This window comes from Rosa chinensis, chromosome 7 (genome assembly GCF_002994745.2).
Source record: "Rosa chinensis cultivar Old Blush chromosome 7, RchiOBHm-V2, whole genome shotgun sequence".
Lineage (NCBI taxonomy): Eukaryota > Viridiplantae > Streptophyta > Magnoliopsida > Rosales > Rosaceae > Rosa > Rosa chinensis.
Window position 1 is genome coordinate 27109646 of NC_037094.1, and position 26130 is coordinate 27135775.

At 38.1% G+C, this 26130-nt stretch overlaps 4 protein-coding genes across 5 annotated transcripts; 3 read left to right on the plus strand and 1 right to left on the minus strand.

Annotated features, from left to right (window-relative positions):
- Nucleotides 1-1747: 1747 nt before the first annotated feature.
- Nucleotides 1748-8416, minus strand: LOC112178681 (mitochondrial carnitine/acylcarnitine carrier-like protein). 2 transcript variants are annotated; one of them, XM_024316866.2, is made up of 4 exons: nt 8220-8416; nt 7913-7983; nt 2761-3152; nt 1748-2402 (listed from the first exon to the last, which is right to left on the minus strand). In XM_024316866.2, the coding sequence occupies exons 3-4, from the start codon at nt 3150-3152 to the stop codon at nt 1901-1903; spliced, it is 894 nt and encodes a 297-aa protein (XP_024172634.1). In that variant the 5' UTR covers nt 7913-7983; nt 8220-8416; the 3' UTR covers nt 1748-1900. The 2 variants fall into 2 exon arrangements, with proteins under 2 accessions (XP_024172634.1, XP_024172635.1); XM_024316867.2 differs by having other exon boundaries at nt 8085-8223.
- Nucleotides 8417-14874: 6458 nt separating this feature from the next.
- On the plus strand, nt 14875-15630 carry LOC112177710. Its single transcript, XM_024315969.1, has one exon. It carries the CDS (start codon nt 14875-14877, stop codon nt 15628-15630), a length of 756 nt encoding a protein of 251 aa, XP_024171737.1.
- Nucleotides 15631-17142: 1512 nt separating this feature from the next.
- Nucleotides 17143-19394, plus strand: LOC112177711. Its single transcript, XM_024315970.2, has 4 exons — nt 17143-17305; nt 17413-17592; nt 18420-18608; nt 19139-19394. The coding sequence occupies exons 1-4, from the start codon at nt 17231-17233 to the stop codon at nt 19316-19318; spliced, it is 624 nt and encodes a 207-aa protein (XP_024171738.1). The 5' UTR covers nt 17143-17230; the 3' UTR covers nt 19319-19394.
- A 4730-nt stretch (nt 19395-24124) lies between these two features.
- On the plus strand, nt 24125-25106 carry LOC112178771 (abscisic acid receptor PYR1). The gene has a single exon (XM_024316987.2). It carries the CDS (start codon nt 24172-24174, stop codon nt 24808-24810), a length of 639 nt encoding a protein of 212 aa, XP_024172755.1. The 5' UTR covers nt 24125-24171; the 3' UTR covers nt 24811-25106.
- Nucleotides 25107-26130: the final 1024 nt, after the last annotated feature.

Sequence of the window (26130 nt, forward strand, 5' to 3'; positions counted from 1 at the left end):
TGAATTTATTGGTTGAATAACTGGGTGTTGTGAGCACCAGAGCTTTTATGGTGAAATGACACCCTGAGAATCTCTTCCATTGTTATGTTCTCCTTGTGTTTGTTTGAACTATCGTCTGCCTTACATTAAAGCTGTTTGAATAATGAAACTCAGATAACCCATCAGGAATGTTATTAGTATAAGATGGCTAATATGTTCTGACATTGTAGGCAACTTGGCTCTACTTCTTTTCTGTTCATTCCTAATTGTAAACTGTCGAATCTGTTTTTACCTAAATAAAAGATGCCTTTTTCAATTACTTGAATCTTTTAATGTTATGTTGGCCCTAGTTAAAACTTTCTTTGAGTTCAAAGAGCTAAGATCACAATGCATATGTTGGTGTTGGTTCAGCCAAGGCCCTTAGTCTACTGCTTATGTAACTTTGTTTTTTCCTTTTGTCTGGTGAGTAAATTTGAATATTGCAAAGCATGTTGACCCTGTACTCTTGTTTTCATTGCTACCCTTGTTAGTGTTCGTATTCATTGTAAGTGAAGTTTTCAATAATGTTTAAAATTCTGGACATCAATTTCAAGCTCTTCATTCGAAAACCGTATATTTTAGGAACATTGGTGAATCCTTATTTGATGTACTCCATCTTTTACTCTGCCATTGAAACATTTCTGCTGAGAAACTTCAATTATCAGTTGCACCGAAGCTGCTACTTAAGAACAACAGAGTATTTCATTATACCTTTTTAAAATTTTCCTAGTGCCCATGTCCCCTGCTGCCATCTTGTTGCATTTGTCTTCTTTGTATTCATCATTGTAACTCATACCTGTAAGCAGTCCTGTTCACTTGGTTTCAAATATTACATGGTAAGACATGTAATATAACAAGTAGGTGAGTACTCGGGTATCATAATACCTGTAAGCAGTCCAATTTACTTGTTTTTGAATCTGGTAAGCTAATATGACTCGAGTGATACTACTGTAATGCACACAGGAATGTCTTAAATTTATGGATTGGCAATCAGGCTAACAGCTTAAAATCTCTGATTCTATAGATATGGATTTGCAAAATATCTGTAATGCACACAGAGGTGAATTGATTTGGTTGACAACCAATCATAGGCTCGCCTCTTCTTCATCTTGACTCAGCAGCATGCCTGAAATTCAGATGCTTTTTGAATATGAAGTTGGATCCCATTTTCATTTCATCATTCAGTCAAAAACTTAAGCTGCAAGTGAGATCAAGGAAGGTGTCCTCACTGCAAGGAATTGCGATACCGCCCACAGGATGATCATATCCAAATTCTTCTTCAGCTTGACTCAGCAACTCCATAAATGAAGGTTGGTTCAAGTATGATAATAGAATCACAAATGGCTTCTTCTGGCTCTCTCCAACAGACTCCAAAATACCCTTTTGAGCGAAATCATGAAAGGGACTTCGAAAGCAGGGAGCCATTAGAGTCGCTGAAAGTTGTTCGTGAGGTGGGAAAAATGGACGTATCAATTTCAACTAGTCGATATCGGATAATAAAAAGGAAGATGGATTTGTAAAATACAGTGGCTTTTGTATGCCCATATTGCTTTTGGTGTTGTACTGCAATCAACTACCAACATGTTCTCTCCTTCATCAATTTAGCTCTTCAGTGCCACTCTTCTTATTCAGTTGTTTGCCTTCCAAAAAAAAAAGAGGAAGGTATAACTAGTACTCAAATTTGAACCATAAGATGGGAAAAAGAAAATTTTTTTTTTTTTTTTTTTGCCAAGATAACTATACGTTATTACAAAGTATGGAGGACCCTAGGTACCAAATCATAAATTCAATGTACAGAAAAATGGCTTCTGCACGAGAAAATAAAGAGAATTGTTAAATTTCACTGTAATCCACATCCAACAACTAGTACCGAAGTAATCTGTCATCCCAAACTTGACCTTGTGACCTCATATGCCAAGAAACATGCTGCATTAGCTGGAACACTTCTTGACATAGCTGGTCCAAATCCCTTATAGAGGCCTGCGGCTCCTTCTGAGGCCAGGATCTTTCTAAATGCATCAATTGAACCAGAAAATTTGGGATTTTTGTAATCATCTACCTGAATTACACTCTTGACAACATCAGTAGGGTACACAGCGCCCCAGAAGGCTGCTCCAGCCAAACCTCCAGCCGCCATTAAAGAGCCTCTTCCCAGCCCAGAAGTATCCTGACCTCCAGCAAGAAACTGCTTGATTGCTTCATAGACCCCAAACATTGCAGCATTTCCAGGTATTTCACGTGCCATTGTGGGAACCAAGCCCTTGAAGAGACCCCTTGCACCCCCTTCTGATCTAAGTACTTGCTTTGCCACATCCATTGGCCCTCCATACTTCACTGCAACAGCAACAGCACCAGTATTCCCCATTGCACTCTGCGCTTGCAATCTATTCTACCATAGAAAACCCAAACAGCTGATATATAAGAGGCTTTTTTCGTTTCCTTATTGAAATGACAAACAGATATGGATATAAAATTATGCATGCTGTGAATGAAAATAATGAATCAGTTTAGTTATTGGAAATCCAAAAGAGGAAGGAAAGGAATGATTAAGGTAGGTTAGTTATCAACTAAAATTTTCAGGGAATATCGTTTACTTTAAATTGTCCCTAGCACCTTTTCAGAGTGGAGTATATTGCGAAAGGGAATATTGGCATGAGTAGGACTGTAGGAGACTTTTAACTTACAAATCAAGATCGGGCCATAATTTTTCATTTTTTATAAGAAAAGAGCCATAACACTGACCTGCACTTGATCAACTCAGTGGGGCATGCTAGGAAGGACACGGCTACTCCAGCCCCAGCCCCAGCAACAATCTGTTGGCCAACTGTAAGGGGCACACCAGGTTCAGATCTCAAAAGAGTCTCCATTTGCCCTCTAACTGTGAAGAGGACAGCATTGAAAACAGCAACAGTGGCAAGTGGAGCTCCCATGCCTTTGTAGAGACCCCTTGGGCCTTCAGCAGCTAATGTCTGCCTGACAGCATCCATAGCACCTGAGAACTTAGGAGGTTGTCCAGGGACTGGAGCAGGCTGGCTTTGGAGTTTAACCTTGATGGTATCAAATGGATGCCCAACTACTAACTGCGCTACCCCACCAACAGTCCCAGAGGCTAGATCTTTGGCTACATCCGCCATCTGCAGATCAAATTAATAAGTCAACATACTTGCTCCTGGGAAAATGAATTCAATATATAAGGACATTGGATAGAAGTAAACATTTGTCGATCTATAATCATAGAAATTTCATGTTAGCGAACATCTAAAATAGCCTGGTAAAGACAACATTTTGTAAAGATAACCTTATGCAAATAGTGTGTTTGAAAGTGCTAGATACAAATTTCTGCTAGAGAACTAGGAAAAGTTAGTTTTCTTATTACTTTTTCTAATTAAAGAAACTCCTGAAAGGTAAACTTAATCTTCAAACAACTCATCAATGTATTAAAAGCAATTTCACCGAACCATGCTAGCATTACATCCAATGAATACATCTTTATTTCCACTGTGATGAATGATAAGATCCATTTTAACACTACATAATAATCAGAAAAGCAGACCAACCATAAACTCCTCTCCATTACAATAAGATTTCCCATCACCTAATTATAATTTCGAACTTTCTGGAAGGTGACAACTGAATTATATGAGGAAAAGAAAGAAAACGAATTACTCAATACTCACCCAAGTTTCTGAAAACATATAGCTTCTCCTTCGAATCACTATCAGCAGTCACGGAATTATATCTATATGTCCTATTTGTGAAATGAATGATCTCATGCTTATCAATTAGATTAGATGGAAGTTGTAAAGGTTTCTCTCTTTTCCCTTTTTTTTATCACTTGAAAGCAACAAAAAACAAAAACAAAAACAAAAACAGCAGTGGACATGAAATCAACACAAGAGAACCAGTAGGGAAACTTGAGACTTCACACAACAAAGACAGCTAAGAGAGACAGAGACAGAGACAGAGAAGTAAAAAAAAAAAACCAAAGCTAAGAAAATAAGCAAACCTACAAGACCATTAAATAATTAATTCCTAGACATTAGTGTGGTGCAGCCTTGCGGTCCACAATAATAGCCGAGAAAGAGAAGACCCCGAACTCCTCGGAAGTGACAGATGCCCAAAGAAGTGTCCAAAACTTACTCTGTCCCATATATCCTCTTCACCAGCCCAACCTTGTTTTCAAAAATTCTCTGATATCTTACAGCCAAATGACTCAAATAACAGCAAGCACCAAGCTTGCCCATAAATTTTGTCTTCCCCCACAGAAAAAAGCACAACATAGAGACAACCTTAGTGCACTTGGACATGGAAGAAGGATATGATCCACATCCTCCCCTACCTTACACATGATGCACCAATTAGGAGATAAACCCAGTTTTTACCTTACCACTGGTATTCACCTTACCAATGCTACAGCCCAAGCAAGAATAATAACCTTGGGAGGAACTTTTGCTTTCCAGATCTGATCAAAAGCTGGAGAAATAGAAAAGGTCTTCCAAGAACTTGCTAAAAGATTTACAAGAAATACACCAGTGAAATTCTAATCTCTGCCTTTGAGAGACATTCCTTAAAGGGGAACGTGAGCACCTTGCAGCAGTGTTAGCGTGCAAGAGTATAACCACCTCAGCCTCAATTAAATTCCTTCTAAGACCAAAATCCTAACTCGAATGTTATGCGAGGATCAACAAATTTAGCTATTGTTGAGTTGTGATACCTAAATACGTTAAAGGCATAGGATATGCAAACACTTCAGAGAATTACCCTCCAGCCATATGTCCTCCCACAACCTTACTCATCTGCCTTGCCCACTGCAACCTGTATGTTATCAAGTCCAAGCGAAATGTCCTTCCATAAACTCTGACTAGAACCTCTTGCCACCACAATTGCATCCATCATTAGTACATATTTACTTTTGATCAAAATTTCCAGAAAGACTCGCTTTCCAGAGGACAACCTTGGTAGCCACTTACCCAGCGTAGCCAAACTTTGCCAATTCCCTTACTGACTCCCAGGCCTCCCCTTCCCATCTACATAAATGATCTTTGCTACATTCATTCACCAATATTTTTCCACAGAAAGCTCCTCGTCATCATCCTTAAATCCTCGCCACCCCTTTCCAATTCTAAACAAAGACAAAGTCTTCATAACTTCGTTATAAGTCTATAATTGAGTCCCAGTAGGTCAGTGCTCTAGAGTTACCCCCCAAGTGGAAGACTCCAGTGTTCAGAGGGCAAGCCCAACAGTGCATCCAAATAGGTTAACCAACCATTCCACTTACCATCTTCTGAATAAATTCCCACAAAGAGCATCTTGCTTTATTAATTTCAGACCAGCCAAACCACATTACCACAAAAACTATCTAAGACTGACAGAAGAACAAAACAGCTTTGCTCACATCAGGACATGGAAATATAGTATCATATGCAAACCTCAACCGTCTCCCTTCCCAATACCAAACCTCGAGAGCTTCATCTCCTTTGCCTTCTCTAGTAATCTGCTCAACACATCAACAGTCAAAGTGAAAAGAAAAGGTAATAGAGAGTCACGCCATCTCACTCCTCTGAAGCACCACACTTTACTCTTGGCCTTCCAAGCAGAATATAAACAACCCAAGCCACCTTCTCCAAGTTAGCCAGATCTTTTTTCTTCTTTTTTTTAGTATTCCTCAACCCCTCCACCACTTCATTGGCCTTAAAACTACATCAATCTGACTTCCTCTAACAAAGCTCCTTGTGCATTTGAGATAGTGTGCCTCCAAGTACATCTTTTAATCTTGAAGCCAACACTTCCACTGCTACCTTATACTATCTAATCACCAGGCTGATAGGCCTATGATTCTCAATCCTTAGCTAGTCTGCCTTCTTTTGAAATTAAGCAAGTTTCTTTTGTTCATTATTAAAGACCCAACACTGTAAAGTTCTTCCGGAACCTTTTCAACGCTAGACTTAACTTGTCCTAGTGCTTTTAGAAACAGCCCTCGGGACACGGTGATTTGTCTCTACCGCATTCAAAACCTGCCTTTTAATTCTTCCACATTAAATGTCCTTTCTAACAACTCCGCATCCTGCTCTGAAATTGGACTCCAATGACCTTCTAGCTTCATGGTAATGAATCAAATCTTGTTCTACTAAGTCAGCGTCCTTTATTACTTCACCTCCTAATTCCAGTTTTTGCAAATCTTCTGTTCCTTACTTCCTCCTACAAAAGCCAAGCTGTAAAATATACCCCCTCTTTAGGCGCCACTTAGACTTGACACTTTGCTGCCAAAACATATCTTCCTTAAACCAAATTTATCATACTTAGTTTTTAGACTCCCCGCACCCTACTCCCCCCACTCTCCTGGACTCAAAATTTGAATATTAGCTCTCCTTTAAAATTCTAACTCTTGAATCTTCATTGAAGGTTAGACAAGAAAAACAAACACAGAGAATGACAGATCAACAAATTGCTAAGGAATGACTGAAAGAAAAAAGTTTCCTATCACTAGCTTAAACCTAGGAGTTAAAACACTATAATTTTTTACCAACCTATCTGGCAGCAGGTGTATATTTAAGCTTTACGGTAAAATAAGTCAGGCAATGGCAAACATGTGGTGTGGTCATACCATTGAAGTATGTATTATTCCAATCTTTTCAACTGATCTTGAATTCTAACAAATATTATTCCTCCACTTGCATTCTATAAAATTTTGCACTTCTTGATAACCATTAAATTGCAGCTATGCAATGCCAAAACAATTCTCAATCTTCCATCCCTTGAAAATGCATATCAAAGGTATGCATACTTTCAAACTATACTTGTACACAAACAGCCATATATAAAAAGCTTAAATACATTTGATTTACAGTAAATGTTTAACATAAACATTTAAAACACAACAGTCATTTTAATTGCACATCATTCACTTCATAATGGAGAACAGTGATTAACTAACTGCTTGTACCCCTAAACAATTTCCTTTTTCATGTTCAAGCAAACGAGCCCTTTTAGTTTGCCTGAACTAATAGACTGTTCAATAATGGCCATTAGTCGGTTACATAAGGCCAATAGCCCATTAAGTCAGTTACATATGGCCAGTTATAGGGAAACAGTCCTGGAAGATAAACATACTGATGGCCATTAACAATGCCTATTTCAACAGATCATCAAAAGCTATAAAATGATTATTGATTTCACACATTTCCATCTTCTTGCTTGCCAAAGCCAGGTTTCAACGAAAGGAAGTCATCAAATTAAGACATCAAACTGTACATCACATAACTCTCAAATAATTAGGAATCACTGGAAAAAGATAATCAGCACATAAATTTCCGATGCAAATGACAACACCCACACAGTTAATTATTTTTTGAAGATTTCCATCACAATTGAATTCCAATCATTTCTTACCAGACCAAGACAAACAAGCAGAAAACCGTGTAGCACCATAGTGTGTGCATTTCTGTTTGCAGGACAGAAGCATACATACTTTTGTGCACAAGACTTAACTGCTCAACTTCATGTCTTGACTGGCATTCACAACTAGCTAGTAAATATGCATTCAAAAACTACAACAAGCACCACAAAATCCAATACCAAAGATATAGAACTGTTTTACTTTTCAGCTAGTAAATAGAGGAGACGAAAGGGTTCTGCTTTTACCCTGTATATTGTTAAAACCTTACCCAAAATTTATTCTTTAGGACACACACCAAAGAATACAGAATCATTGTACTTTTCATCACTAAAGAATACATCTTTAATCTATGTTCCAAGTCATTAACATACTTTAATCCACCAACTCTTTTCGCATTTTCTTTAATCCGATTATCAATAACATGAATGAACAACCAAAGGCACACGCATTTGACAGAATCAACAACAAACCGAAAAACAGCAAAAGCAAGAATCTTACTGGAAAAATATGTGATGACACCTGAAAAGAAAAGGTCTTTGGAAGTAATCAAGAGTCCAAGACGGTCCAATCTGCAAGAACCCAATAAGCATTAGATCCGTCACTAAGAACTGATGACATGAAAACCCAGAAATCCAAAAACAAGCCAAACAAAAAAGGTGGGTAAGATTACCCAATACAGAAAAGAAAAGAAAAATGAGAGGAAATGAATGGGGAAAAGAATCAGTGGATATTGGACAAGATGGGAATGAATCTCTGGAGATTCAGAACCACATGGGATTGATTGATAAAAAAACAAGACACTCACCAACTCTGTTAATGAGTGAAGAGGAAGAGAGGTGTGGCTGACAGAAAGAGAGAGAGAGAGAGAGAGAGAGAGAGAGAGAGATTGGATTCAGATGAGGAGTGAGTGTGGTTGGCGACAATGATACGAAGGAAAAGCCAATCACAGCCGCTCTCTCTGTCTCTCAGACTGACTGGCTTGGGTTCCAATCGAGTTGGGAACTTGGGAACGTACATTTTTAAACTAGAGGAGTGTCTGTATGTGCCTCTGTGAGGGAGGGACGCCAATAAGAGGATATTTGCGTTTTGACCCCTTTTGTTTGTTTGTTTCATATTGCGGTTTGGATAACTATGTTCTGTGCTTTGCAACTAGATCCATTTGTGTTTTTTTTTTTGGCAAGTTAGATCCATTTGTTTACCGATTGGATTGAGATGCAATTGGTTTGCACATGAAATGTATCATACATGTTTTGGGTTTTTTAAATAAAATGTGTAAAAATTAGTCAGTGGATGACACACATTAAAAACATATCGATGAATGAAAATAATTAAGTTCAATATACAGAGTAAAATTGTAATTTGACTAAAATCATGGGACCAAGAATGAAATGGTGGCACACGCAAATAGAGGGTTGGGAGGTAATTAGTTGAACCAACTCCTAAATATACTCAACCTGAAAGTATTTTGGTCAAACTTTTTTTGTTGGTTACAATTCTAGTGATTCGTAAGTCAAACTCAGAATCTCAATCTTACATATGACAGACTTATCACTAAGCTTTTTCTTGTTGATAGTGTCAAGATATCCCAAAAACTTTCTGGGCCCAAAAACTAAATACACTCAAGCTAAAAGTATTTTAGTCAAACTTTTTTTCTGTTACAATTCTAATGATTCGTAAGTCAAACTCAAAATCACACATTCACGCGCTTATATATGAATAGTGATATATTAATTTTTTTTTTTTTTAAACAATGTCGGGGTATCCTAAAGGTTTCTTAAGCCCAATGACTAATCCCTATGTGAAATACTACAACAGTACAACTGTGCATTAAAGCACAATGCCTAATGGGTATGACAGTTCCCAATTAGGACGCTCAACCACTAGGCCACTTACAGTAGCTACTTATATTACAAAACTAAAAGTCCTATGTCACGTAACTCTTATTTTCTTTTCACAATAAAAACAAAAAATGTTCTTTATCAAATTTAATTCCACCCATTAGCTTGAACTCTTCCAAAGGATTTTTGTCAACCACGACTACAATCTTTAATTCTTTATTTATGTTATGTTAGGTAGCGAATGGATATTGTGCATGATTAAAATAGGACTTACTAGTGAGTTTTGCTATGCAATGTTGTAAAATCGTCACAAGACCTCCAAAATTCAAATTAAAACTAGGGTCTGGATCAAGGGACACCAAATTTTACACAAATTTTGACACACCTTGTGAACCATTAGATTTTAAAATGTTCAACTGTTCAGATTTATTCTTTGAATGATGTCAACACAACACCAAGTGATGTGGAAATTACATGGTGTTACATATTTCTAATCTAAAATTAAACTTTTCTTCATTAAAAGAAAAAAAACAAAATTAAAATTTAGAAAATCAAAATCAACAAAAACTAAAAAGATAAAAAGAAGAAGAACGGGCAGAAGAATAAGAATTCCTAGTTCCCATCAAAATTCTGCAGGCCTTCAATTATATTCCTCCTTATTCCAATCCCAATTGCAACATGAGTCGATTTGCTGAACGGTGATAGTGTGTGGTCATGCCCAGCAGACCCATGAGAAGAATGTCATAATTAGGAGGAGACAGCCATGGAACAAATAATAGAAAAAGTTTGCTGCAAACTTGCAAAGGCAAACAGGAAAAATTTCATCCATGTCATGCCTTTTGCTAGCTTTGGTCTGCTTTATCTTTTGGAAGAAGAAAGAAACAATGGACTGTGATGAAGAACCTATGGTTGGTGATGCCATTGACGATGAACTTGAACAAGAGACTGGCCCTAGAAAGTTTTTGTACGGCGATTTAGTTCGGGCAACTAGTAACTTTCAAGAGGAAGAAAAGCTTGGCCAGGGAGGATTTGGTGGGGTTTATAAGGGATTCATAAAGGACTTGAACTCATATATGGCTGTGAAGAGGATATCCAAAGGAGGAATATAATTGAAGGCCTGCAGAATTTTGATGGGAACTGGGAATTCTTCTTCTTCTACTCGTTTCTTCTTCTTTTTCTCTTTTTACTTTTTGTTGATTTTGATTTTTCAAATTTTAATTTTATTTTTATCTTTTAATGAAGAAAAGTTTACTTTTAGATTAGAAATATGTAATGCCATGTAATTTCCATATCACTTGGTGTTGTGTTGACATCATTCAAAGAATAAATCTGAACCGTTGAACATTTTAAAATATAATGGCTCACAAGGTGTGTCAAAATTTGTGTAAAATTTGGTGTCCCTTGATCTGGACCCAACAAACAATCCGAATGTTTTGGGAGTACGTCAATGACCTAACTTAAAATTTGAAGTTGATATGAGATTAGCACCGGAAATTTCATCTCATCTTCTCATATTTGATTAGAAAGCTTATTATGTCTTGAATCAATGACACACCGTATAAACTTAGATGTCCAGGCCAAGAAAAAAAAATACCTGCACCCAATGTTCCTCATAAGCTAAAGACATCCCTAGAGCCATGACCAAGAAAAGCACAATTGCTAGGAATAGATGACCATGGAAGATCAACCCATTAGTCCAAAGCAAGTCGTGACAAGGGTTTCATGAAGGATTAAATGTTTCCAAGTCATTGCCCCAACCTTTCACCGTTTTGTCTTGGGAGAAGAGAAGGTCTTCTGTGCTTTTTATTGACATTGATGTAAAATCACTATCATTGATGGTTGAAGCACTTATTTAAAACACAAGAAGACAAGAATGGTTAGTGCTGAACCTAGCGCGATGGTTAGTGTAGTTACAGTTTTTATATTTGTCAGCTAAACCCAAGGACTCCAAAAATATTTTAGTTGTGGAGTTTCTTGAAATTTCAATTAAGAGTTGGTCGGGCATCTCTAACAGTGTAGCTAAATTCGATTTTTAGCTATATGATTTTCGTAGCAAAATCAAACTCCAATAGACTAGGTATAGTCGTATAGCTAAGTTAAATTTTACTTTAGTTAAAATGAAGACCTATATTTAGCTAGTGAATCATGCATAGGTAAACCAAAAGTTATATTTATCTATCCTCTTTGGTTCACATATCAGTTTACGATTCGATAAACAAATAACTATTATTGCTAGAGCAACATTGTTTTTATTTTATTTTTTAGTCTGTAACATTGTTAAATCAATAGCTATATTTAACAACTTTAGCAAATTTAACTAAAAATTTTAGCAAGATTCAATCTACCATGGACATGGAAATACTTAGCTGGAATTGCATAGGGATCTGCAATGATACGACGACTAGGGCGTTGAAAGACCTCATCTCCCAAACAGGCCTCAGATCATTTTTTTATGCGAAACCAAGATCAGAAATCTAACCGACTTCAACGCTCTCCGTTTGGCATTAGGGTTTGTGCACTCGAAGGAAGTTTTGAGTTATGGTATATCTGGCGGCTTGGGGATGTTTTGGACGGAGGATGTGCAGGTTCAAGTTGGCACTTTTTCTCAACACCACATCGATATTGTGATCGATGGAGGTTCTGGTAACCCTAGATGGCGTCTCACGGGCTTTTATGGTTATTCTAGAGCGTCAGAAAGGGACCGGTCATGGCAGTTGTTGCGTGACTTGGGTGATCTTGATTCTCTTCCATGGGTTGTCATAGGTGACTTTAATGAGATCTTAAACAATGGAGAGAAAAAGGATGGTCCTCTTAGGGTAGAAAGTCAAATGAGAGGATTCCGAGAGGCATTAGGCTATTGTGGATTGCTCGATCTAGCGTTTCTAGGACCGCAGTCGACCTGGTAGAACTCTGAAACCCAACTCCGACTGGACAGAGTGTGTACGATGCCATGGTGCGACATTTTTGGGTTTGCAAGACTGAAACACCTTCCCCTTAGTGACTTTGATCATGTTCCAATACTCCTGCATGCTAGTACGGTTCCTTTACCTGCAAGACCTAGACACCACCGGTTTAAATTTGAGGCATATTGGCTGCAGCACAGTGAGTGTGATGATGTTGTGGCTGAGGCGTGGAGGATTGATGTCTCTGGATTCCCCATGTTTCTAGTGGCTAAGAAGATTTCTCACACAAGAATGGCTTTAGATAAATGGCAGAAAAAAAAGTTCAAAGGTAGGCAGCAGCAGATGTTGGGTATTAGGGCAAGGTTGGATAAGTTAATCGATGTCACTATTACTGAACCTGTACTAGCCGAGAAGAGGGAGTTAATGGGGAGATTGCAAACCCTACTTTCCAAGAGGAGTCATTTTGGAAGCAACGATCCAAAGTCACATGGTTGAAAGAAGGTGATCGAAATACCAGCTACTTTCACAGAAAGGCAGCTAATAGAAGGAGGAATAACACTCTTACTGGGTTGTTTGAAGAAACAGGTGAATGGTTTGAGGATGACGAAGGTATGGAAGGGTTGTGGTTTCCTACTTTAATGCAATGTTCTCTGCGATTGATATTGACTTGGATGCTATGCAAACAACGTTGGATGCAATTCAACCATGTGTGTCTCAAGCTATGAATGAACAATTATGTGCCGAGTACTCTACGGATGAAGTAGATGCTTTATTCCAAATGTACCCGACTAAATCCCCAAGTCCAGATGGGATGCCTCTGTTGTTTTTCCAACATTATTGGGATATTGTTGGGGAAGATGTTGCTGCAGCAGTACGGAGTTTTTTACAATCAGGACAACTTCTCAGACAAATAAACTTCACTCATATTTGCCTTATTCCAAAGGTATCCAACCCGGAAAATATGTCTAATTTGAGGCGTATTGCGTTGTGTGACGTTATCTACAAAATATGTTCGAAAGTTATAGCTAATAGGTTGAAAGTTATTTTGCCAGAGTTGATTTCCCCTTTTCAAAGTGCTTTTGTTCCAGGCAGATTGATCACGGATGATATTCTGGTTGCAAATGAACTAGCCCATTTTATTCATAACAAAAGGGAGGGAGGTGAAGGCTGGATGGCTCTGAAATTGGATTTAAGTAAAGCTTACGACAGGATGGAATGGACTTTTCTTCGGAAGGTAATGGAGATATTTGGTTTTGCTTCTACATGGATTGAAATGGTGATGCAGTGTGTCTATTATGTTAGATATTCTTTCTTGCTACGTGGTAAGCCTCGTGGCCTTGTGATTCCTCACAGAGGGTTGAGGCAGGGGGACCCATTGTCTCCATATCTGTTTCTTATTGGTGCTGAAGGCTTCTCTACATTACTCCAACAGAAACAAAGTTCTGGTCTCTTACCCGGGATAGAGATTTATAGTGAAGCTCCTTCGGTAAGTCATTTATTATTTGCTGATGATAGTATGCTCTATGCTTCTGCTTCGTTGGAGTCTTGTTATCAAATACAAGACGTTATTGAAACTTACGGGCGAGCTTCTGGCCAATTGGTGAACTTTGACAAAAACTCGGTGGTATTTAGCAAGAATGTTACAGATTATGTGCAAGATGAGATTGCTAGTTTGTTGGGAGTGAAGGTTGTTGCTTCACATGAGAAATATTTAGGGTTACCTACTTATGTGGGTAGAAAGAAAACAGCTACATTCCAGTATATTAAGGAGAATCTGGCCAAGAAGGTAGCTAATTGGCAAGGGAAGTTGTTGAGTGGTGCAGGCCGTGATATTCTGATTAGGGTGGTAGCGCAGGCTTTACCCACTTATGCAATGAGTGTGTTTAAACTGACACAAAATTTTTGCGACAATTTGGAGCGAATATATGCTAGATTTTGGTGGGGGAGTACTCTTGATAAAAGAAAAATTCATAGGAAGACATGGAAGGCTCTTTGTAACCCTAAGGAAGAAGGAGGTTTAGGGTTTTGGAGTTTATCTGAGTTTAATACAGCTATGTTAGCAAAGCAAGCCTGGAGTGTGGTTAATAATCCGGAGTCTTTGTGTGCACGTATTTTTAAAGCAAGATATTTTTCACAGGATTCTTCTTGGAGTGTGGAACCTCATCCTTCTCCGTCCTACTCTTGGAAGAGCATATTTGGTACACGCGACCTATTACAGCAAGGCATACATTGGCAGGTCGGTACTGGAACAACTGTGAAGGTGTGGACTGATTCTTGGATTCCTAGTGTTCCCAATTGTAAACCCCAGGCTGGGAATAGTGCGGCTAGTGCTATCACTTGGGTGAGTGAATTGATGAACCCAGCTAGCCATTAGAATACTACTTTGATTCGAGGTATTTTTCCAATGGCAGAAGCTGAAGCAATTCTTTCTATCCCATTGTCGTCAAGGGAGGTGGATGATAGAGAGACTTGGAGACTTGAAAAGAATGGTAAGTTTACAATAAAAACTGCTTATCAATTTTCTTTTTCGACATCCTCTTCTAGGAGGTCGTTTGATCTGTTAGTAGGTGTACAATTTTGGAAGAAATTATGGAAGGTTGATATACCTAGTTCTGTAAAGATACACATTTGGAGGGTGTGCCATGATATTCTGCCTTCATTGGAAAGATTGGCTTCAAAAAGGGTTGAATTAGAATCAATGATTTGTCCATTGTGCTCGATGGCAGTGGAATCTACTATTCATATTTGTCGTGATTGCTTGTTTACTAAGCAATTGCTTCATACCAATGCTGCGGTGGCTCATGTTTGTTACAATCCCCATTTTACTCACCATAACATTTTGGAGTGGTTAAGTTCTTGTGCTCGTGAACTCTCGTTGAAAAGCTTGGGTGAGTTTGTGTACTTGTTGTGGGGTGTCTGGAAAGAACGAAATTGTTGTATTTGGGATGATAAAGCTAGCTCGGTTAGTGATGTGCTGCTCAAGACAGTTTCTAGACTACAGGATTTCAGAGTTCATAACATGAAATTAGGTAGAATTGGTCCTAGGGAAGTGAGGGTGGCTCGGTGGTTTGCTCCTCCGATTGGATGGTTCAAGGTTATTGTTGATGGTTCTTATAACCATGTAACTACAAAAGGAAGTGGAGGTTTTATTGTAAGAGATTGGCAAGGTTCTATGCTTGCCGATGGTGGGAAGCCATTGCATGGCATAATCTCTCCAGAACATGCAGAGGTAGAGGCATGTAAGCAGGCGGTGGAATTTGTGTTGGAGCAGTCCTTCTTGCCAGCTATTATTGAAACCGATTCTATTTTGGTGCAGCAGCAGTTGGTCAGTAAGAATGGACCTAATACATCAGTTCTGGGACGTATATATGATGATTTGGGTGTCCTTCTGGCAGCTGACCCAAACATGCAGGTTGTTCATACCAACAGGACTGCAAATAAGGTGGCTCACCTTGTGGCAGCCTCTTGTACCTAAGCTCCAAATGAGGTTTTTTATTTTTCAGGACCCTCTTTTTTACAAGCTGCTTTAGCAACTGAAGTTTGTAATCTTTAAACTTTTATATTTCAATAAGCTGACCTCCTTTCTCTAAAAAAAAAAAAACTAAAAAGTAATTTAGACTGTTGGAGATGCTGGAGAAGACTTTCTCAAACAGTTTTGAGGGGACAATGTGGCATGAAAAACACTTCTAGCCCCAACTAAGAGCGGAAACTATGCTCATCACAACTAACAAAGCCAGAAGCTAGTTCATTATTATTCAAAATAACATAATCATTATTAGTTTATTTTGACAAATTAACATTTAGAGGCACCATTTGATTTTTTTTTTTTTTTTTTGAGTAATGCCACAAGGGCAAAATAATCTATTCATCATAAGCCAGAATAGGCCGTTCATATCATTCCGCTGTCATTTATAGACAGATAAGAAGCTAGTGGTATGTACATATAGTCCTACCCATTATACGTTTAAATACGTAGAGGTAGCAGATACCCTCTTTCGATACTACGTACTCCAGAGGCACTAGAAGTACATAGAGTGTTCCTAATACAAGGAACTTTATTGTAATTAGACAAACTAAAAACATAGGGATGGGCTAAGAGAAAAACCCTAGCCCATCAAACTTTTGTCATAAGAAGCTCCAAAAGCAGGCCCACCCAAAGCCCAACAGGCCGAGATTGGCACAGACCAAACTTCCATCTCCAAACCCGTCCTCAATCGCCACAGTGCCCACACCCGCTCCGGCAGGATTCCCGCCGTCACAACACAAACACCGCCACAGAACCCCACCACGACCCAGCACACCGCTATCATACGCCGTTGCTAAAGTCGAAACAGCCACGATGCCAAGACCCAATGATCCATGGTCCAAACGCTGCAGCCGAAGTCGAAATCGCCATGCCCAGCTCCTTCAATATCTGCAACACCATCGATCTGCACCGAGACCCACCATAACTGCACCCATCCCAGCTGAGATTTCCATCGACCTAGAGCCAAAAACCACATGCAAAAACTTTCGAGCAACACTCACACCCGAGCCTCCGGAACGCTAGCATCAAGTCCCGTCCGGTAGCAGATCACGCGTCATTGGTGAGACCAAAAGGCCCGCTCGAATGCCATAGCCGTCGCCGAACGAGAGCAAGCTCTTGGTTGAAGCCGCCGCGGCCGACCCTTAGGGTTTCTTCGAGAGAGAGATGATACTAAAGATCTTAAATTCTAGTGGCACGATTTGATTGGGGCACCAGTTGTCCTATTTAGTGTTTCATGAATATTCGTGTGCGTTGTACTTCTGTATTTTCACCCCAAAAAAAAATTACAAAGAAAATTTGCTAGTGCACGTAGAAACTCCCTACTGTTTCAACTCGGCTCCGTGCTTATCACAATCTCCGCCACGCGATGTAACAAACTCGAGTGACGTGTTCTCAATCCGTCGACCAAAAAAGGAGGGAATTCATAATCGCTTTTGCGCAGAAGGCTTCTCTCACTTTCAGAGAAACCTTCGCAGAGAGAGAGAGAGAGATCTGCTCAAATAGACTCAGTCCATAATTATTATTTCATCAAATCTTCAAGCAAACCAAAATGAATGATAAAGCACAATCGGATCATAGTTCATCCAAGTCTTTGGTTTCTAGGTTGGATCATCTGGATTTCCTTGTAAGTTCATCCACCACTTAATTATGACTATTATTACTCTTTTCTTTTCTAATTATAGTTTTTTCTTTCATGACCAATTTGGGGTGTGAATGTGTAATTGGATTTAGATGAAGTATTTGGAAAGAAAACAAAATTTGGCGAAATTGGAGAGTAACAATGGTTCCAGTACTGCTGGAGGAGAACTGAAGAAGAAGCAATGCATGCCAGTGGATCTGGCATTGAAGGAGACTTACTTCAAAGGCTCACTCATGGATCAAGTGGCAGCTCTTGAAAATAGGCTTTTTCAGGTTCTCTTTCTCATTTGTTACTAGATTTATTTATTTATTTTGGACAGTAATTGCACAAGAGTTTAATAATTAACATACATGATGTCTCTTTTGACGAGTTTTATATATATATATATATATATATATATATATATATTATCCAGAGCGGATGTCCGATTTAAAATTAAAGTGTGAATTTCAAGTTTTAGGTAGCTTTTCGGTCGCATATCCACATCTCGACAGTTCAGTTTTTAAGTACTAGTGTATAAATTATCAGTCAAATTGATGGTCATTAAGACATTGATTACTGCCTTAAAACTAGTACTGTTCAGGTTGACAGATTCAGTCCGTCGATTGGTTTAAGAGAGTTAGATACCTTAACGATCATCAATTTGACTGAAAATTTGCAAAGATGATCTATACACTAGTAACTAAAAACTGAACAGTCGAGATGTGAATATGCGACCGAAAAGAGACCCAAAATTCAAAGTTCACACTTTAATTTCATAGCAGAACTCCGCTCTGAATAGGATATGTATATATATATATATATATATATATATATATATATAATACTTGCCTTCCTGCAAAATTGAAAACATATGAATCTAATTTTTTATTTGAGTACTATTGATCATCAAGATACTAATGGTTAATTACCAAATTGCATCTTATTTAGTAGGATGGATGGAATATTAGGCATATAAGACTCCAATAAGCCAATTCAGACTTACGTTAGGTTTGTTCATGGTGATTAATTATGAAACAATCCAGATTGAGGATCCACTGTAGAATTGTTTTGCTGCTTATAATTTGTTGTCATATTCGATCACTTGTGGTGATTTCAGCTGTGCTTAGAGAAGGAATCAAGCAGCTCATCTAGCACTTCTACACAGGCATCATCTGGTGAAACCTACTGGAGCCACGGATCGAAGGGCGAATCATCTTGCTCGCTCCCAACTTTCACTCCCAATATTCCCTTTCATGCTCACAATAAACGACTCTCCCAAGTCCATGCCATTAGGCTTGAAATTCAGGTAATTAACTAATTAATCAACACATTACTATCTGATAATGGAGAAAAATTCACCTTCCATTAAGAAAAGGTCTACGACAAATTTACTTGATAATATTTTGTCTTTTGGTGCGTGCATTAGATCGAGCTAGCTAGTTCATCATATCAAGATATAAAAGCTAGAGCAGCAGTAGTGTAGAAAATTTTCATGCTATCAAGGATTTCTTTAGAAAATTTTGCCTTACATCAGTTAACATGTCACTGCTTCAACCTCCTATGTTGTTTGAATTTGGAAAATTCCTAGTTTGTTTGGGTTTTTCCTTTTGGCAGTTTACAAATTAAGTTGGATGCAATAATGTGTGTGCATATAAATATACTGGATGATGACAACATTATATATACCACTAGAAAGCTTGTAGTTGTCCATATTTTCTGCAATGTTCATGAATGAAGCTTTTTAGGGCCAGGGTCACATCAAATTATTCTCTTAGACGCATTCTAATTGAATTTTAAAGGTGCTTTTGGAATAATTAATGTTGGGTTATTTTGCAGGAACAACCCGATAGAGGGAATAAGCCAAAGCAGAATAAGAAGCCTTTAAGTTCTCCTGCTCAACAGAAACATAGGAAGAAGAAGACAACTAGGGCCAATAAGGATGAAAAATCTCTCAAAACTGAGAAGAAGAGAATCCCTCCCATTAGTTGGCCACACCTAAAAATATTGGGCTGCTAGTCTTCTTCTCTCTTTTAGCCTATTCATCATCTGGTTGAAAATCAAAGAATTTAAGTACTCTAGCTAGCTAGTTTCCTTGAAATTGAAATATGAACGTGCATGCATGAGATTATTATTAAGCTTATAATAATCAATATCTAATATTCGATTTAACCATCTAACTTACTTTGGCGTCTCCATGCATTCCCATAGGAGAGCGAACTTCTACCCTACATTCTTGTATTGTCGTATATCCGCTATTCTGAGAGGGCAAAGCTCTTTGTACTCCTATACAAAGTCCCTCGAGTACTCCCATTGGGAGGGATCTCGATCCATTTTTATATAGGAGTAATTGAGTACGTAGCCTTTAAAGGGACTTCTTCCGATCAGAACTAAAACATCATTTTTTTAATGGACCTTTCCAACTCTTAATCTCTAAGTGTCGTCCCTTGCAAATGTCAACATCGGAAATCTTATGACCACTTGATTATCATGATTGTTTCTACGGATTCCGGTGGGGGAATTGAGAATCACCGAGAGGGCAAACCGTTTTCGAGTTTGAAAAATGGTAGGTGAACCACTCTTTTTAGTATCACCTGCATTCCACATTACGTGGCAATTAATGTGGCACAACAACGTCATTTAATAAATATCTGTGATAGGTTGGTCTTTCTGCCACATTAGAAGCCATGTAAGGTGGGATGCAGGTGATACTCAAAAAGGTGGTTCACCTAACATTACTCTTAGAGATCTATTACATGTTAATCATGAACAAAGGTTAAGGGATATACCAGGGTTGCTGGCCTATGACTCTCCAATGTGTGAGTCAAATATTTTGAGAATATTGACATAGCAAGGGTAGAGAACCACATGTATATATATAGTGTGGGTTAGGACTTGCCTCATTTTTCCTTTCCAATGTGGGTTGGTAATGTCAGACCCACGGAATTTAATGGCAGAGTAATTGTGGTGTTTTTTCTTAGCACATAACTGATATGAACAATGATGATCATTCATGTGTCTATTAGAAACACTTTGATCATTTTTATTTGAGGTCATAGCTAAATGGTTTCCTATTTGTTTGATTTTTCATAAGAAACATCAAATTTATAAATTATGATTTTTGAATGACTAAAGATTAGACAAATGACTGTTCTGGCTTTTTGTTTTTACTCTTCCTTCCTAGGCGCCGTATGTGTAGACTTTACTTTAACAATCTCATATACCTAATCTCATATTGTTGTAAAAAAAAAAGTCCAAGTTAATAAACCTTGAGATACCCTAAAATCAATCATACACCACTACTAGCGTATGATTGATTTTAGGGTTTTATTTCTTCCATTGAACCATAATCCGGGACCAAACAAAGTCGTTTTTTCCCATCGAAACCACCAGACACAAGCATTATAAAACACATGGTTGCCGAGCTGTGCTCTCAAATCTTCTAGGCTACTCTCTAAATTATTTTGATATATAAAATGAGCTTGGAGAACGATCTTCCATTTCTGTTAACCTAAACCGCAAAAAGGGTCATGAAATTTTGTGCTCCAGATTCGAATACCAGAGTTTTGAAATGACAATTATTGGTGAATACAGCTAAAGCTGGCTATATTATATAATGAAACTAATGAGTGGTCATTGGCCTCCAATGGCTCGACTCATCTCTCACTACAAGCCATTGGTCGAGCCTTTGTTTTTAATTGATTACTTGGCTATCAATTATAATGGGGTTATTTAAAAATTCATTGGCGAGAGAATAACACCAAAGAAGAAACTGGGGCATGGTTTAAACAATTTGCAGTTTTGCACCAATCCAATATCCTCTTTTTTCTACTTTCTACATGGTCAAGGAGGATTTAAAGGAATAAACAAGAACCACATAACCAAAAGTGGAAATATATTTAAATATTGGATGGAGCAAGCAGTCGTGGGCAAAGTTGGCTACCAAGACATAGTTGGATTCTTTATGTCTATATGTTTTATATTTATATACGATCATTATTTTCGACTACAAAAATGAGTTGGTGTTATTATAAGAAGATTCAAATTTGAGACTTTGAGTATAAAACTATAAGTATTATTTAAGAATATAGATTTCCATAAGTAGGCGATATTTATAATTATAATATGAGATGCAGATAATTATTGTCTTTAAAGTCAATTTGACACCTTCATTTTAATATGTAATATAGTGAACAGGACTTGATCGACCTCACGATTTCAATTATCAAGAGTTTTTGTGTTCACCATGTACTTGAAAAAGTAAAACTACAAACCGTGCCAATTGATACTACTCAATGAAGTGAACACTAGTATTTATATATGAACGAAACAAGAAGGAATATGATTGCATTTATAATACAATACAAAAACATGTAAAACAAAATAAAAACCAAACGTGCTTATATCGAGCTTGAATTGCTTGCAACGATTAGAAATTGTAGGCACTATAAAGAACTTTAACTCTCATTCTATTATTTAAGAGAGAGCCAGAGTGTTTTCAACATGCTTTTAACATGCAACATAATATGAACTTGTAACAAATCGAACACACGTGGTCTCTTCTCCATTTAATTAAGATTCATATGTGATATGTCCATGCACGCAGTTAAGTTTGATTGTCATGGAAAGTTTGAGAATTGCATTGTCATCAAGTGATAATCCATCTTTGTTATATATATATATATATACACAGATTCTATCCAGAGCGGAGTTCCGCTTTGAAATGAACGTGTGAAGTTCAAGTTTTGGGTCACTTTTCGGTCGCATATCCACATCTCGACCATTCAGTTTTTAGGTACTAGTGTATAGATCATCTCTGCAAATTTTCAGCCAAAATGATGATCGTTAAGGCATTGATCACTTCCTTAAAGCTAGTACGGTTCAGGTTGACAGATTCAGTCCGTCCATTGGTTTAAGTGAGTTAGATACCTTAACGATCATCAATTTGGCTGAAAATTTGCAGAGATGATCTATACACTAGTACCTAAAAACTGAACGGTCGAGATGTAGATATGCGACCGAAAAGTGACCCAAAACTCGAACTTCACACGTTAATTTTCAAAGCGGAGCCCCGCTCTAGATAGGATCTATATATACACACACACACGTACCGACCTCAATTGAACTTTGCCCTTGTTCTCAAGTGATAGAAATGACGAACTCAATGGAAGCAAAGATAAAATTTCATTCTCACTCCTTTTCAAAATATCATTATCATATAGAATATAGCATATATTCAGGAGAGTGCTTATTAACAGATTTTTCAGAGTTTAACGATGACGAACGATCATAAAAAATCTCATACCAATTTTTAAGCCTCTACTCCATTAACCAAACAAAACCCTAGTTGGCAGTCATGTATATCCATAGAGAATGGTCTGCATAGCTGGATTATTAGATGTGGAATGAAGGGGACATTTACTTTTGGAAAGGGGAAACCACGCAAGCTCCAACACTCTTGAGCAATATTATTAAGCTCTCCGAAGTCGAAGGAATAATCCATCAAGTCTTGCTCACCTCAACAATAAAACAAAGAACCTTTTGAGCTCAGCTAATTCTATATACATATATTTTCTGTTATTGATTTTTCTTTATAGTTTAAAATTATTCGTACATATCTGAATTAATTTTCTTTTTGGTAAGTCATATCTGAACCAACTTATGCGAGGCTGATTTAATATGTACTGCATTCAACCACTTTTGAAAAGAAAGCACTAATCGTTATGCTTCACCAACATTTTCTATACTTCCAAATATAAAATATTAGATAGGGGCATAGGGCCATGCTCATTGTTCTAATTAATAGGTGGGCCAAAAAATTGATAAAAACAGAAGAATCAAAGAAAATAAAAATATTATTAATATAATTCGGTTTTTGTCATAAAAATTCGCCGGCCATGTTTCTCACGCTTTTGAGCACATTGACCCTTAGTTTTCTTCTTGAACTTCTAAATGCCCAATATGAAATGTGGTTAAGACCCTCTTCATCACCTTCATCCCCAATTAGGGCATCGTGGGTCGTATAGTTGGTAAAATATAGAACATATATGGTACGTGAAAAATATGTACATATATTATTTAGACATGTATCAAATAGTTTGTTGAAAAATTTAACAAAATATTTTTAATTAATTAATTAACTAATTTTAAATTTTAAAGTATTAATTTATACTCATTTTTTCAATACTATGTGTAAAATACTAACATAATAATAATAATAACATAAAAATCGTGTATAATATATTTGACTTCAAAAATATGAGAAATTAACTAATTCATTTTATGAAGTTAGGAAATACTTCTAAAAAAAATGTAAATATATATTTTATTCGGGTATAATATGAAAAATTATCAACTTGCGTAAGTTGATATACGTGACGATTGTTGTGTATTTATTTGAAATGTATGAACCGAACCAATGCAAATAGTAAAATACGATCGTCTTCCTAATAAAAAAGCAATCGGACCGAACCAAACCAATCCATTTTTCAAGAACAGTTCTGTTTCAGTTCAAGGGCAAATCGGAACGAGTCGGGCCGTGCCGACCTCTACGTAAACAAAATTTGAAAAATAAGAAGGAAAATTATTTACAAAAATACAAATTATAGGGACATGCAGGGGAGCGCGGCTTGCAGCTAAGCCAGGTCAGCTAGAGACGCCACCTGTCTGCATCACCAAGTTGACACCTTTCCATTTATGCTTAAAAAAACCCATTTATTTACTCCCAAATTTACCCCTCAAATTTTAATAGAAACCCACCTGAATTCTCCATTTTACCCCTATCAACCTACAAAATGCCCTCCCCATAACCCTCGCCTCACAACCCTCCCCCTCCCTCTCTCCTCTTCTCTCTTCTCTCTCTCTCTGACCAAATGGAGAAAGCAGCAGCGGAGGGATCCATGGCGGCCGAGCGCGACCCGGAGAGGTCGCAGCACCACCTCACAGTCCCCTCCGGGTTGACTCAGTCCGAGTTCGAGGAGTTGAAGCCGAGCGTGGCCGAGTTCCACACGTACCGGGTAGGCCCGGGGTATTGTTCCTCGCTACTGGCGCAGCGAGTCCACGCGCCGCTGGAGACGGTGTGGAGGGTGGTGCGGCGGTTCGACCGGCCGCAGACTTACAAGCACTTCATCCGGAGCTGCACGGTCAGAGAAGGGTTTGTAATGAGCGTGGGATGCACGAGGGAGGTGAATGTAATTTCGGGGCTACCAGCGGCGACGAGCACGGAGAGGCTGGACTTGCTGGACGATGACCGACACGTCACCGGGTTCAGTATTACAGGGGGAGAGCACCGGCTGAGGAATTACCGGTCGGTGACCACCGTGCATGGGTTCGAGCGCGACGGGAGGATCTGCACGGTCGTTTTGGAATCGTATGCGGTGGATGTGCCGGAGGGGAATAGCGAAGAGGAAACGCGACTGTTCGCCGATACGGTGGTCAGGTTGAATCTGCAGAAGCTGGCGTCGGTCACGGAAGCCATGGCCCGTGACGGTGACGCTAATTTCCAGGTCTGATCTATGCGAGAGACGCAAAAAAAAAAAGTCACAGTTTTTGTTTGGCGTTTGTTTTGGGCATTCTATTTTGTTTTCCTTGTTGCTTTAATTTTGTAAGTATCCTCCTGCTTATTTTTTTTGTTGAGTCACGAAAATGTCCTTGATTTTAATGGATTGACCGGAATGCCATGGTTGGGGAATTCGGAATTGTCAGCGGCATTCCAGTCTATATGTACAGTTTGAGGACGCATGTGAATATTTTGGATTCAGCAATTACTCCAAACGTGTTATTCCATCGTAGTTTTGCAATATACATTTTTGTCTTCTGAAATTCTGAAGTGTTCCAGCTAGAGTTTCCTGATTGTTGCACATTAACAGTTGAACGACCAAAGACTATACTCCAAATTTTATTTATTTATTTATTTTTTATGAAAAAAGATTTGAAGCTCAATCTAACTGGGTGGTTCAACTGCACACTCGTTGTTTATTTTAGAATTTGAAAGACACATTAGGGGATATAAAATCTAAATATCAACAAGGAAAGACAAGTTAACAAGGTGCGTCAAACCACGGGCGGTCGGAGAGTCTACTTCACTTTCCACCTATATCGATGGGTGGTGTGGCGATCCTAATTAACTCCTAAATCATAACCTATATTTTATTATTTTTCCTAGAGGAGATTGGAATCTAAACTTTTGACTCTTTGCGAAGAATCTAATTGCGATGAATGGGGCTTTTTGGCCCTCTAAGAGCTAATCACAATTCACAATGCACCTTTCCGTTAAAATGTTAACATACAGGCACACCGGTCACCATGCTCTACAGTGAAAGAAACAATTTCTCAAGGTTCGGTGTACTCGACCAACCATAAATTTAAGCGGAAGATAGGAAAAAAAAAGAGAAGAAGGCTGAAGATGAGGTTCAATGAACTGACACTGCCTAATATTTCATGAGGTAGCAATTGCATGTTGGCAGTTGATGGGTTGGATATTTACTACGAATGGTATCAGAATCTCTGCTGCTTCCACTCCGGGTCCTTATCACTTGTCAGTTCCTTTGGGATGAAAATCAACAATAATGACGCAAAATGCAGTACTAATAATGAGGCAGTGTAATCGGTTAGCTTGGTTGCATGAGGTGGGAATTGAAGTCATTGTGTTAGGCCATCATACATCGTGTATTGACTTTTAGATGAAAAATTGAACTCGCATTAAGCATACCCGACAATATAGTCTATCGTGCATGTACGACGATTAGGTTAGTCTATCATGCATGTATGCAATAATAGAGATAATTTACAGTACTGCAAGAAGCATGATTTTTCTTTTCTCTCACAAAGTC

Coding starts and splice junctions, on each gene's coding strand:
- LOC112178681 (XM_024316866.2), bottom strand. CDS start 3,152: ATGGCGGATGTAGCCAAAGATCTAGCCTCTGGGACTGTTGGTGGGGTA. Junction 2,403..2,760: donor ACTGAGTTGATCAAGTGCAG/GTCAGTGTTATG, acceptor ATGGTAGAATAG/ATTGCAAGCGCAGAGTGCAA.
- LOC112177710 (XM_024315969.1), top strand. CDS start 14,875: ATGGCAGTGGAATCTACTATTCATATTTGTCGTGATTGCTTGTTTACT.
- LOC112177711 (XM_024315970.2), top strand. CDS start 17,231: ATGAATGATAAAGCACAATCGGATCATAGTTCATCCAAGTCTTTGGTT. Junction 17,306..17,412: donor TGGATCATCTGGATTTCCTT/GTAAGTTCATCC, acceptor AATTGGATTTAG/ATGAAGTATTTGGAAAGAAA. Junction 17,593..18,419: donor TTGAAAATAGGCTTTTTCAG/GTTCTCTTTCTC, acceptor TGGTGATTTCAG/CTGTGCTTAGAGAAGGAATC.
- LOC112178771 (XM_024316987.2), top strand. CDS start 24,172: ATGGAGAAAGCAGCAGCGGAGGGATCCATGGCGGCCGAGCGCGACCCG.